The sequence below is a fragment of the Paramisgurnus dabryanus genome, chromosome 1, assembly GCF_030506205.2.
Source record: "Paramisgurnus dabryanus chromosome 1, PD_genome_1.1, whole genome shotgun sequence".
NCBI classification, from domain to species: Eukaryota; Metazoa; Chordata; class Actinopteri; order Cypriniformes; family Cobitidae; genus Paramisgurnus; species Paramisgurnus dabryanus.
This window is the reverse complement of record NC_133337.1, coordinates 54,196,979-54,212,088: the sequence shown is the minus strand read 5'-3', so window position 1 is coordinate 54,212,088 and position 15,110 is coordinate 54,196,979. Positions and strand designations below refer to the sequence as shown.

The 15,110-nt window shown below is 37.8% G+C and overlaps 1 protein-coding gene across 3 annotated transcripts in view; it reads right to left on the bottom strand.

Moving 5' to 3' along the window:
• Positions 1-15,110, bottom strand: part of mpp7a (MAGUK p55 scaffold protein 7a) — a 155,625-nt gene that overhangs the window by 88,544 nt on the left and 51,971 nt on the right. For all 3 annotated transcript variants that reach the window (XM_065242344.2, XM_065242345.2, XM_065242343.2), the window contains 2 exons: positions 14,186-14,263; positions 8,838-8,918 (listed from right to left, as the gene is read on the bottom strand). In XM_065242344.2, coding sequence (XP_065098416.1) covers positions 8,838-8,918; positions 14,186-14,263 — 159 coding nt within the window. The remainder of the gene's footprint in view (positions 1-8,837; positions 8,919-14,185; positions 14,264-15,110) is intronic.

The window sequence follows — 15,110 nt, the reverse complement described above, 5'->3', positions numbered from 1 at the left end:
GATGGGGAGAGTAAAAGACAGAAACAAACACAGAGAGAGAAAAAGAGAGAGATGAGTCTAGCAGTGACTCTCTATACTTGAGCAGGTTACGGGGTACCTCAAAATACTGGGATTTTACTTTGATTAACCTGTCGAACAGAAACTTAGACTAAAAAAGAAATGCATACATCATACTATTAAATCACAATGTGTGTAATGTTTGAAATTTTTATACATTGTGCGAATTACGTTTGTAGGAGAATACAGTATATGTGCTACTTGTTAAAGTCCCCCTGTAGTCGATAATTTTATCCCTTAAGACTCATCTTTGAGCATCAAAACAGCATATGAAGAGTACAGATGGCCTGAGGCCAAGGTTAAGCCGATTTTAAAGGAATATTCAATTTTCTTAAAAGAAAAATCCAGCTAATTTACTCACCACCATGTCATCCAAAATGTTGATGTCTTTCTTTGTTCAGTCGAGAACAAATTATGTTTTTTGAGGAAAACATTGCAGGATTTTTCTCATTTTAATGGACTTTAATAGTGCCCAACATTTAATACTTAACTCAACACTTAACAGTTTTTTTCAACGGAGTTTCAAAGGACTCTAAACAATCCCAAACGAGGCATAAGGGTCTTATCTAGGGAAACGATTGTCATTTTTGACAAGAAAAATAACAAATATACACTTTTAAAGAAGAACAACTCGTCTAAATCCAGTCCAGCGCGACCTAACGTAAATGCGTAGTGACGTAGGGAGGTCACGTGTTACATATATAAAAGCACATTTGCGGACCATTGTAAACAATAAACTGACACAAAGACATTAACTCTTTCACCGCCAGCGTTTTTAAAAAAGTTGCCAGCCAGCGCCAGCGTTTTTCATGATTTTCACCAAAGTTTAATGCTTTCCAGAAAATGTTCTACTTTAAATATATAAACATACAATATACCAAATGAAAGAACAGACCCTCTGCTTTCAAACAAAAAAAACTGTTTCATCCTTCCTTCAGTGGTTCTTTTGTAATCAGCGTTTGAATATGGGTAGGTTTCTGCAAAAACACCACATTTTAAGCAAAAAGCTGAGATAATTCCATTTTTGTGACGGACTTTTCATAGAGATCCCATTCAGAACGATCTTTAAAACAGACACGGACATGCAGGTGCTTGCCATAGGGCAATACTTCCGGGTTTAAAAAGTTGCGGAAGGGTTAATAGCGGTATTGCGGAAAGACGGAAAATCTCGTCATTGGCGGGAAGCGTTTTCTCTTAATTGACGAGATATCTCGTCAATGGCGGTGAAAGAGTTAATTTGTATCAGTTAACATACAACAACGTAGGAACGGTCCTCGTTCTCAACACTTGTAAACACTGGGGCGGAGTTTCGCGTTCGTCCTCTGTGACCTCTTGACGTCATGACGTATTCGTGGGGTCATGTTGGCGCATCACGACCGGATTTAAACGAGAAGTTGTGCTTTAAAGGTGTATTTTGTTATTTTTATTGTCAAAAATGACAATCGTTTTGCTAGATAAGACCCTTATGCCTCGTTTGGGATCATTTAGAGTCCTTTGAAACTCCGTTGAAAAAAACTGTCAAGTGTTGAGTTAAGTATTTAATGTTGGGCTCTATTAAAGTCCATTAAAATTAGAAAAATCCTGCAATGTTTTCCTCAAAAAACATAATTTCTTCTGGACTGAACAAAGAAAGACATCAACATTTTGGATGACATGGTGGTGAGTAAATTATCTGGATTTTTCTTTTAAGAAAATGGAATATTCCTTTAAGCAAAAGTATTTGATGAACGCATTAATAATATATGTGCCGAGAGCATTCGGTTAATATCATTATCACATTTTTGATGAAGTAGGCATTTAGAGGCTTTTCCATCTGAGCTCCTTATATGTAAGTTTTTTCCTGTGATGATAATTTCTTCATGCCTTAAAATGTCTTGAATGTAACTCTACACCCATCATAAGTTTCATTTTAGCAAGTAATTAGATGCTATATAAACGGGCCGTGTCGTTATGATTGCCGTGGTTGAATTGGGGATGCAAGGGTTTGGGCGGAAGTTTAATGCCTCGACTCCACCTCTGGCTCCACGGACAATTCCTTCTGCGCATGCCTTGGCTCCAAACTGACGTTTTTACATAATATGGCGGCAAGTATAGTTGGACATTTTTAGCTTCAATTCATAATATTGGAAGGAGGCGACGTCGCATCGCCCATCTTTTTTTACAGTCTATGGTCCCACCCTGTATCAGATCATATATATACACGTACATAGATGCAGCATTCTGCAGTTCCAGACACTGCGTGTACAATTTTTTTTTTGCGTGATGTGAACAGATTAGAGCATTCTCACTGCATGCTTGGGTCACAGAAGCAGAGCTAAAGCAGCCTATCCGGCATTCATACACATAACATCTATGGCTAGAACTACTGATCCACTCGATTAACTGTGTTTGTGATGAGGAAACCAAAGCGATTTCAAACTGCGTTTTTGAGATGGTCTTTGGAAAACTGCAATTTTATGGAGAAAAAAACTCTTAAAGCATATTAAAAACACCACATAGACTAGTGCTTCTCAAACTTCTTGGCGTCCGTTCCACCTAGTGTAAGGTGCATCCCTTCGAAGCCCCCCAAATAAAATACATGACATAAAACATTCTCAAACTTAGAATTTAAATCAAACAATACGTATAAACTGCCCCCTCCCTTCTGGCACCATCACACCCCCCAGTTTGGGAACCACTGACATAGACATATAACCAACAATAAAAACTTGATTTTCACCACATGGTCTCCCCACAGTACACACTGTTGCATGATACACAGTATAAGTCAGGAAGACATAGTTTTAAAAACAGGGAAAACTGTAGAATCCAGGTTCATGTATACATATGTGCAAGGTTATTTGATATATATGAAGATTTGATTGCTTTCAAAAGCATCAGGAAACTGATTTGGTTTACTAAGTCTGCATATTTGATAAATGAAACACAGACCACTGCTATGGTATAATGTTCTACCAAAAATAATTTTTTACCAATCTCATTCACCTAAGAGCCGAGCCTCATTCGTCCACACACCTGACAATCACCCAAAACTGCCTACTATTTCCAGAAATAGGGAATACATTATGAGACGTAAACAACTTAAAACAACTAGAGGCCTGAAAAAAATCCTTTTACAATCCAGTGTTTGTGTGTTTTTGATTGTGAAATGAAAATGAAGAGCAGAGCGTACACTTGCCCTGTGGGGAACAATGTTGTTTGCCTCTACACTAAACACAGTTTTGCAGATTAGACTGAATGGTGCATTTGTTTTAAGGGAACTTGAAATGGAAGATTTTTAATTGCAACTGAGTTGCCATTCATTTCTGATGTCCAAGTGCCCTTCTAAAAACCCAACAGACACACACTTACACAGTGACCTGGATTCATCCTCCTTAGTACAAAACAAGATCTATTCTTTAAACAATTTAAACCACTTTACAGCAGACAGTGTTACACTAAGAACTATATATAATACCGCAAAATAAATATTACTGCAGCTTTCGACATGTGGTGCGTCAAATGGCTGGTGCAAGATGAGAAAAAATGTGGTTTAAAAGTGCATGTTTTTTATTTTTCTTGACGAAAAGGACAATCGTTTTGCTAGATAAGACCCTTATGCCTCGTTTAGGATTGTTTAAACCCTTTGAAGCTGAAATTTTAAACTGCATTGAAACTGTAAACTGTTGAGGTCTAATAAAGTCTATTTCATATGAACCAAGAGAAACCATTACCGTCTACAGCGGCGAGAGTCCGCTCTATGCTGCTTCTGTATTTATGTAATTCAATGGATTCAGTGATGCTGAATGACTTTGGGACCTTTTTGAACTTGATTTGGCTTATCGTGTTAAAAGCCTATTCAGCCTCCCAGGTATGTTGTGTATGCTATTGTGTATCGTATAAATAACGTTTATGTTACATGTACTGACATCTATTCAGCCTGCTGTTCTGTGCTATTGTTTAGTTGAATAACTTGCCATTCCAGATTAAATGTTTGTTCTTCGGCTTGGATTTTGTGAAAATTTTTTCTAAATAAACGCGACGTATAGTCCAGTGCGATGTTTTTTCCTCTTCAAAACGCATTTTTAACTGATGCGACTTATACTCTGGAGTGACTTATACTCCCAAAAATATTGTATTATGCATTCAGTAGACTCAAAGTTATATGTCAGAGGTGTGTGGTGCAATGGGTTCGACTCTCAAGGAATGGCTGGACTGACACTGAACTACATGGCTCAAATGCATTTAACTTCATTCATTTTGCAGACACTTATGCAAAGCAACTTACAGTGCATTACATGGTATACATTTTATCAGTTCGTGTACTCTCTAGGATCGAACCCACAACCTTTTGCATGAATGATGCAATGCTTTACCTCTTTTTTAGTGACAATTGCAAATACATCAATATATGCCAAAAGCATGATTTAAAGGGATAGTTCACCAAAAAATGAAAATTATGTCATTTTGTATAAATGTCTTTGTTCTACTGTAGTCAAAGGATGATATTTTGTAGAATGTTTGTAAATAAGCAGATCTGGGGCACCACTGACCTCCATACTAGGTAAAAAATACGATGCAAGTGAATGGTGCAATCAGTTTCGTCATTAACATTTTTTTAGAATATCTTTATTTGTGCTTTGCAGAACAAAGACATTCATACAGGTTAGGAACAACTTAAGGGTAATTAAATTATGACTTTTGGGTTTCTTTACATAAAAAGTAAATACATAAGTCTATATATACACAATGAACCTATCGTTAAATAGATTTCACATTGTTTAAGTATTATTAGTAGTATCTTAATGTAGTTACACTCCTGACCCTATACCTAATCCTAGACCAGAACATGTATGTGCACAATACACTGTATCTTTCTTATGTCTGAAAACAGCATATTTATTTTAAGACCTAACATAAAGTGTGACCAGATTTTGTATACGACACCAATAAATTCAAACCATCTTATATCTTATTTTTTTTTAAATTGCATGGAAACATGAAAAAAAACCTCTTGAAATCAAGTAATGTGCAAAACAATAGGCTATTTTTAATGTGGATAAGCACCCATTCCAAGCACACATGGGTCTGATGATGACAAATGTTAGATCCCCCACCACCACAATATTTCACTGCCATTTAATAGGAATATCTCGGTCGCTATAAAGCTTTGATATAGAGCTGTGTAGTGAAATCTGACTTTACTACTGTCTGTTTACGGCAAGGAATACTACAGGGAAACTCTATCGTCTCTCTGCCTCTTAACTTCGATTAACTTAACTCCCAGCCCCACACGCTCAGACACACACATATACAAAAGGTGTTTTGTTGAGGTATGGGGTTTAGGGAGTAGTAGGCTCAGTATCAAACCAGGTAACAAAACAGCAAACCAGTGAACTTTGGGACAAAAGCAGTCACCGCTCAGTTCGGGTACTCTTGCCATGTGTGTGCATGTTAATTAGCTACAGGCCTCCAGCAATAACAAATTGCTAAACTTGTTCAAATAAAGTCTGGGAAATGTAACCGGTCATGCAAAGAGTTTGTCATACGACCAATCATTAGTCAACCTGTTGAAATAAGTACCTATACCTGCACACAACCTACACAAAGAGAACGGTAATACACTTCTATTGTTCTACACAAACTATTGAGCCTCTCATCTGCTTTTTCTCTCTCTTTCTTTTTTCCCGACTTGAGACCGAAGTAGTATTTTTTCCGTGATGTGGTCGTCGTAATTGCCGCTTTCATCAATGTCAATATAAGTCTGTAAGCGGCCTAATATGAGTAAAATGTGTTTTTTCATGTGTGAATAATAAAGGAGGGAGGAGAGAGGAGATCATTTAATAGGTTCTGATTTATGTCTGGTCGTAGGGAATGGATCATTTCAACACTAATTGAGAGTGATACAGTTACTGTCGTACAGAGACGCCATTCTAGTCCCCACAAGCCATCTGCTAGTGCTTTACATACTCTGCCAATACACATCGAGTTCAAGACGGAAAGGAGGCGAAAAGAGGTTAAGGAAGAGAGGGATATCAAAGGAAGAATTATCATGATATTTTAGACAAATTCAAATGAAAGGTAATAACAACCATATACCACAATACAATTCAAAAGTTTATACAAACTTTTATGTCTAAACATTTTGACATTTTTTAGATGCAAATTTACTTTATTAGTTAGTCCCTCCAGAAAAAACGTGATTATGCGATCGCATGATTCAATGCATAATCAGAAAAAGTCCGCATATTTATGCAGGGGCCGCATTTTTTTTTAATACGCCGCACTTTCGCAGTGCGGATTGCAGATTTCTGCTCGCAAAATATGTGGGGCTTGCATGATTTCATAACTTCACACATGCGCAGCCATGTCCCCTGTTAGGAAGTGCCCCTGAATGCTAGGAAGTGACCTAATTACGTGACATGAACATCAATGAAAAGCTGCAAAAGCTGCAAACAGTTTTTGCAAGTTCTTGCAGTTTTTGCAAGTTTCTGCAAATTCATTGCATAAAATTGCATAAATATCCTGCATATTCCATTGCATTTTTTGAGAAATTCGTGCCACAAGATGAAGGATTTTTGCCAGCAACAATCACAAAAAAACTCAGCGTTTTTCTGGAAGGACTGATTAGGAGTATTTATCATTTTTTGGCAGACACTTTTATCCAAAGCAACAACAAAAAAAAAACATTATAATCAATAATTAAAGTTGTAAATTTTATCAGTATCTGTGTTCCCTGGGATTAAACCAAAGACTGTAAAAAATATGGGCGTAGTGTCCGTGACGTCATCCGCAGGTTTCTAAAGAGCATTTTTAAGCCCAAAGTTGGCCAAGCCTGCCGTCGCTATCTTGGTAGTGTGTCACTCGCGGATAACCGAAAATGGCCAAAGAGACAGAATGTGGGTGGAGCTGAGGTGCCTGGTTGTTAAAACCATGACTGCCTAGTTTGAATGTAGTGACAGCAGTGGCAATTCACCAGTCCCTCAAGTGGCCATGCCCTTAAGTATGCAGAACTTTAAAGCTTAAAATAATTGAAACAGATAAGTTACAAAAAATTCAGCCCCTCACAGTTGTCATAAAGGGTCAAATTAGCTATATAGACCAAAAACACTTTTTGAAAACAAATTTATTTCTGCTTAGGGCTGCTCGATTATAGGCAAAATCATAATGCCTACTATTTAGGAAAAAATCATAATCCTGATTATTTACCCCGATTACTCTGTGACTTTGAAAACATACATTTATTTAACCTTTTTATTAAGTAAGTGTTGCAATAGGTTAAGTGTCAAAGCAGTGGTGCCTTCGAATTGCCTTACAAACACATCGGTCCAGCAGCATGCAATTTATACTTTAATCGCACAATAATTGTTTTACCTCGATTATATTGTTTTTGTTATTAATTGAATAAGTTGCCATTTTAACATGGGGGATCTATGGGATTGACTCACTTTAGGAGCCAGTCTCTAGCGGTTAGTTCATGAATTGCAGATTAAGTAACTTCTGTGTTGGCTTCATGAGAGAGACCAGTTTGCCACTTGTATTAAACAGAGGTGGAATGAGTAATAAAATATTGTACTCAAGTAAAAGTAAAGTTACTTTAATAATATTTGACTTAAGTAAAAGTAAAGTTACTGTTCTAAAAATCTACTCAAGTAAAAGTAAAAAGTAAATCATTTTAACTTTACTCAGAGTAAAAGTTACTTTTTTTACAGCGGGGAAAGGTGGAAGATTCTAGTATAGTTCAAAAACTACAAGGGACTATAAATCTCAAACTAGTTGTTTTTAATTGTAGGAACATCTTCACAAATAAAGTGCAATAACAAAAAGTTAATAAAATAAAAAGCTTTTTTAAACTAAGAAACATTTATGGAATTGTTTAATGATTTTTACATGCGAGTTATGCACTTTTGAAGGTGGTCAGCAGCTAGTAAATACAATCACTATAGTAAGGTTGTAATTGATGTATTGCTGGTAACATTATTATATTAAACTATATATAGTTTAAATGAGCATATAATGAGATGAGTGCCATGGCTATATACTTTTATCCTTTACACGTTTATTGTCTTCTAGCTTCCCTGGGTACCTGATGTCAGACCTTTATTCTTCTTTCACTCTCTCTCTCTCTCTCTCTCTCTCTCTCTGCAATGTCTAATGACCTGCGCATTCTCAAGGACGTTCTTAAGTTGTGTTTGCCTTGACGCGAAGGTTATGGGTTTGATTCCTGGGAACACACATACCAATACAATGTATACCATACCTTATAACAGTGGTTCTTAACGTTATTCCTGGAGGCCCACTGCCCTGCATGTTTTGTATGTCTCTTTTATCTGGCAGACTCAGTTCAGTTCATTGAGATCTCTTCTAATGAGCTGATGATTTGAATCAGGTGTGTTGAATAAGGGAGACATACAAAATGTGCAGGGCAGTGGGCCTCGAGGAATAACGTTAAGAACCACTGCCACACTGATAGTCGCTTTGGATAAAGGCATCTGCCAAATGCATTTATGTAAATCTGTTTAAAAATTGTTTAATGATTCTGTTAAATGGCTCTTGGAGATCCAGAAATCTACAGAAAGGTTGGCTACTTTGAAGAGCCTAAAATATAAGGAGGAAGCATTTTTAACACTATTCCTATTTTACATATTTCTGTGACATTTCCTAGTTTTGACGAAACAAGTCATTGAACAATGTGAAAAATAGCACCTTTCACTGATAACACACATGACAATAAAGTGTTGATGACAATAACAAGCTGGTGGCCTTTGTGCCATGTGTTAAGTGTTTGTGTTAATTCTCACCTTTACGTGTGGTTTGGACAGTAGTTTAACAAGCTCTCTGATCTCGCCACTCACACCGTGTCCCTGAAGTTCCTCTGACAGCTGATAGAAGAAGACAACAGGAGAAAAAGAATCAGAAAAAAATAGAGCACTGATAACATCCATGAGCTCATGCATTGGTCATACAGACACGAGCACACATACATATTATGAATAATTGAAGTATTAATGTCTCCCTTGAGGTAGATAGCAGGTGTAGTGTGTATGTTTAAGGGATTGGGAGATTTATAGGTAGCCAAGCAGCACATATGCAGGCTAAATGAAGCACAGAGACAAACTGCAGTTTTTCTGAGCAAGGAGAGAGATGTGCTTGTTCCCCAGACCCATTTAAAGTGTTACTCCTGAGCAATGACCTTATTACTGACCCCACTTGCTCTGGATCCATGTGTGTGTCTGTGTGGAATGACTGTGCTAAAATGTTGTAATCAGTGTTTAAGGAATCACTCCCTTAGGATACCAGTAGACTTTCCACTGTTAGTAACCAGCCAAATAGAAGGTGACGTTCAACTGAGTAATGGTGACAGTGACCTGCACACACACGCAAAATAAGTCATGTGTACAAATACCACACATTGCTCCTAATGTCAAGGCAATGAAAGGGTCACATTTGATGAAAATGGGTGCATGTAGTTCTCAGGTCAGTGTATTGTTATATATGTACACTGGGGTCCCATAGTGTGATACCTCATTTAAAACCTGGCATTTAGTTTTCACTGAACCCTGGAAAAAACTAAGTTTAAAGATTTCGTAGTTAAAGATTTCATAGTTAGTAAATGACACTCAGAACGTTCATTCAGATAAGGTGAGACTTCATTGCTTTTACTGAATCACCTAAGATATTCTAGGTTAGAGCGGGGCTTTTTGGTTTTGGCTCAATCATTCAAAAAATATTTGAGTTTGATTAATTATATTTTTTCACAAGCAACACACAGATCTCTGCTACAAATGAACATTTGAAGTTTGTTTCTAGTACTTACCATTCTTGGACAATTACACCAAACGTGACAGAAGTGCAAACGTTACAACTTACCCCATAGGTGGGATTAATTGTAACAGGCAGGGGGTAGTTGTAACATTTGCAAAAAATTAAGTTTGCAGGCAAACATTTCAATACTATTTTGTCTATATACTTGAAGTGGATATTGTTTATATATCTGTCTATAATAGACAGGTATCCATACTGTATTCATTCATCCAGACATTTTTTAACAATAGTTCAATTATAAATGGATACAAATGTCTAAATATGTGAAAAAGCAGCACAATTATGACAAACATTTTTTTATATGTGACCCAGTCTGTAATAACCATCCTGCAGTTTCAAAAATCCGATTATAAGAAAATGAGCATCAAAGTCTGATTTTAGCAATTCATTTCATTATGATTTCAATCTTTGACGTGACCTTATTCAATCAAGATTAAAGATATGAAAAAATAAATAAGTTGACACACGATTTTTAATAAGACAGGCAGATTTATTTTGTTGGCAGCCAGCAATCATTTAAAACAACGGCAAGAATTACGGTAACGTTAGCTTTTTTCATATCGTAAGTGCTGAGGGGTTAGTTGCAACACAGCATTACAATTAACCCCACTGGGTCAAACTATTTTCAAGCCCACTAAAAAAATTACTAAGAGCTGCAGACATATTCATTCAGGGCTCCAGACTAACTTTTTTCACTAGGTGCACAGTGGCCCCCAACTGAAAATTTTAGGGGCACAACCAGAAAATTTAGGGGCGCACACCGTAAATCAACATGCTAACCAAATCTACAAATTTCCACTGTATTACTAATTAATACTTTAATAATAGATGCAGAAATTACAATGTGCTGTTTCAAATTCAGGGTCACATTTTATTCTGCACTTTTGAAGATGCAACAACAAGGTAAACTGAAAGCACCATCGCTGTCATGACAGTACAAATAGTAAACAAAATACCATACATTCAGAATAAGAAGTAGGCCGTTTTAAATTTCAACATCACCGCGAGTGTGTGCTCACATCTCGTGTGTGTGTGTGTGTGTGTGTGTGTGTGTGTGTGTGTGTGTGTGTGTGTTTGCGTCCATGTGTGCTCGCGTCTCATTGATTATTTCATTGCTCATTTCATTGATCATTGACGTCCCCCTTCCACGTTTAATGTATAAAAAAATACGGAGGGTGGGGGAGGGGGATGTAAAATTCAGTCGCAAACTCGCAAATTTTGGTCGCAAAATGCGACCATTTGGTCGCAGTCTGGAGCCCTGATATTTCAAAATGATGCTATGTTTAATTCAACAAGACACTGATTAATATGACAGAGCATTGGATTTTGTTATCTTACACACCCAACTTAGAAACCGGAAAAAAAACATATGATGAAAAAATGTACATGCCACATGCCACCAAAACACTCGTTCATCTATAACTCTCTGGAAAAAACATTATACATTTCCAGTAATTTGCGGGAGATCGACTTTTGGCAGCATGAAAAAAATACCGGAAACACAAAACGCTCAACCTTGTGCAACAATGTAAACAGTCCAGGTTACAACTAACCCCGCGTTAGTGTCTGCCTCGCACATCCCTACATGTTAAAGATATACAAAAGGTACAAACCCCAAGGTAAACATAACATAAATTTCTTTTCTTGGACTTCAACAAACACTCGGACTGTAGGCAACACTTACTTCCTGTGCCTGTTGACGTGGACAAGACCGTCATTATCATAATTCCTCCCACTTTGACTCACAACCTGTAAATTAACTCCTGTAAGAATTGCATTGTAACGGAATCTTTCAAACATGGTAAGGAGCGTCACATTTCTGGCTGACATCAGAAGTATTCAGGCCAATCACAACAGATTAGCTGGCCAATCAGATACACAGCGCTTTTTCAACGAAATCAATGTGTTTGAAGAAGGCATGATAGATGGAGCTACAAAATGTACAGTATGTGGAAAATAACGTGTTTTGCTTAATCATAAACCACACGAACACATTGTATTTTACCAAATACATAAAATGATGTTGTTTTTTAGCAGTGAAATAGGTGCACTTTAATTATTTTTCAGAGCATTGGGATCACTAGATGAGGGCTTAATGTGCTTATTTTTATGAAAACATCAAATAATTTTTTTTGTTAGCTTTTCCCTGTAGCTCCAAATTAGTCTGTCTACATTCAGACTCATTTAGACAGCACAGGTCAAAAATTATCCCACCCTGAATTAGCAACTTACTAATTTTTGTGTGCGATTCAGTGTTTGATAATTCAATCTAGAAGCATGTGGTCTCATTTTGCTCTTTATGCTTTACAAAATGAGATCCCGGGAATAGACAGAGTGCTTTTATGTTATAACCACACAATATACAGAGCAAAGACTTTGCTCACACCTAAGCACTGACTGTCTGTTTTACATCACCAGTCCACATCGCATTTAAGACATTTTTACAGAACTGAAATGATTAGACACAAACAAAAGCTAGTCTTTGTGCTACAATTTATCAATCCATTATACCTGGAAAAGAAGTTAAATAAAAAAGCAAGTGTCTGGAGTCGGTTGAGTTGTCTGGGATATAATCTGGCTGAGGTAGATTACAATTGGCATGTTACTTAGGCACCAAATTGCAATGTTCCCATTGGACGCATCACAGTCACACTGCACAAACGTGGCCCCAAAAACTCAGCTGAAGATGTTCTGCAAAAGCAACTACTCAGTGAAAAATGACACGCTAAGTGACCCAAGACTGCCAATCTTTGCCTTGCAGCAAAAGTAATCTTTTACAATCTGAGAATTTTAGACAGCAGAAATCTGGCAAAAATTGCAATGCATGTCTGGTTCGAGACATCTGTTTTGCGCCTGGCAAAAGAATGATCATCTAAAATAGCCCTACAAGCGGTTTCTTTAATCTATCAATGATATAGTTTTATGCTGCTCTGGTGTAATCTGACATACTTGTTACGCATTTGTCTGACTGACGTCTCCAGAACAGACTTCTTCTAAGAGGAATGAGATGCGTGGAGGATCATCCAGCAGGCTCTGGAGCGGTCCATTTTTCCACTGTCTAATGGAAGACACCCGGGACACGAAGACGACTGTACTTTGGCAATTGATTTTATTCAGTCTCCGGCCATTGAGAACCAAGTCTCTTTACTGCCTACCTGTGGGCAAAATGAGAACTGCACACCTGCTCCTTAACTCGATTAGATATGCTTGCTTTTAGGAAAAGATTGTATGTGTCATCTTGATAAAAGCTTTCTGTGAAATTGTGCATGTGCATGAAAGGAGCACGCCTGCTGTGCCGATGCTAGACAGCATCCTGGGCCAGGCGGAGGTTAAAATGGTGTTTTATGTTTAACTATAAATTAAAGCTCCATTAGCGAAACTTAACACTCAAATGAGCTGTGGCGGCAAACCCACTACAGCATTTAAAACAGCAGCAGGCCGTATATACTTCACAGCAACAGATGAAAATGATACGGCTGAAAACACAGCAGTAATCTGGTCGCTTTGGCTGTTTAGCCCTTTGATGGTCCGCATGTGCCCGCACACGCAGATATCAGATTATGAGATCTTTAGGGACTCTGAAGGAAAGTGTAAATCTGAGGGTCGGGGTTGAGAAAGTTTCATGTCGGAAGCAGAGATTTGATGACTGGTTGTGCAGGAAACAGACATGCATCAAAGCTGATTTGCTCATCTTGGGTTGACACAGTAGGCAGTGAGTGTAGGATGTAGGACCGAACAACACTTTGTTTTCCCAGATGTATTTTATTATGCAATGACACTTTCTCAATCAAATAGCAAAGCATTTCTGCTCATCTGAACAATAACGTTGACCCGGGCTGCTCTTCTCCGATTCTCCTTTGTGTCCTTTTCTCTCTCTGATCATATCCAGAATAAACTCTTGAAAGTTTACATAGGTTTCTCTGTGTGTGTATGTCTATGTGGCCATGTTGATGTAGTAGTCAGTTTACATTATGCAAACCGTTGAGAGTTTAAACGTTGAGTGTTTTATAATACTGATGACTAATGTCTTATGCAGACACACACAATACACCATGCCTCATCTCACGCTCTCATCTGCAGCCCATCTCTACTCGTGTTCTCTGCCCCAGACATCCATCTATCTTTCCTCTTTCTTTTAATGACAAGTTGCTCCCGGAGTCTTAAGCTAGACGTGCCGGGAGACGTGTGTGTGTGTTTTTGCAGGCGCGCGTCGTGTCTGTCTTCAAACGTGTGTCAGAGTTAACCCATGCAGAAGAGTGCAAAGTTTATGAGCATGGAGGTGTTTTGATGTTTAACAGGAAGTGTGTGCATGTGGCTCACTCACGTCTTGGGCCAGTGAGCTGGCGCTGTCCAGTACTGGAGTTGGTGAGCAGTCTTCATAACACTGTAACTTCTCATGGATCTAGCAAGAGAGTGAAAGATGGACAGAAAAACAGATTTGTGATGAATAAATGTAATCATGCATTAACAAATGAACAATATTAAGTTACATTCAGCCTTAAAGGACAAGTTCGGTATTTTACACTTAAAGCCCTGTTTTCAGATCGTTTATGATGAAATAGAACGGTTTTGACTGAAATTTGGACATATGATGCTGGCCGGGTGTTTGTTGCATTACCCCCCACCTCTACAATGGCTGCATAGGTCCACTGGAACAATCCTTCTAGGGATGCACCGAATATTCGACCACCGGAAAAAAAAATTTGGCCGAAAGACTTTTATCACCGAAACAATACGGCCGAAATGTTGTGATGACGCAAACAGAAACCGCGACCTGCACGTGCTTGTCTGAAGCAACATGTATGCGGCGTGGATGTATTTAACCGCAAAATGGCGCTAAAGTACGCACAGAGGCACCTGCGGTTGTGTCTGGTCCAGACGTGATCATTACAGTGAGTACGCCCTTCAAAGATCAGAACTCTTGATGTGTAAACTTTAGAGAGAGTCGCGCAAATGTGTCTCATACTGTATAGTCCATTAACATACATGTGTAGTTTAAGTGCCCTCAATAGTGAACACACAAGTGAGACGCAAACAAGCGAACATAAAATCTTTCTGTTATTGACAGGGCACATATAAACAAAATTATCTCCAAAGTATTCTTTTTCTAATAAAAACATTTGTTTGTGTCTTAAGTGTATGTATAGATTACAGTCATAAACCAGTCTCTGCTTATTTAAAGAGACAGTAACCTCAATTAACCTACTTAAGTCTAACAAAGAGACAAATAGCTCTAAAAATAATAATAT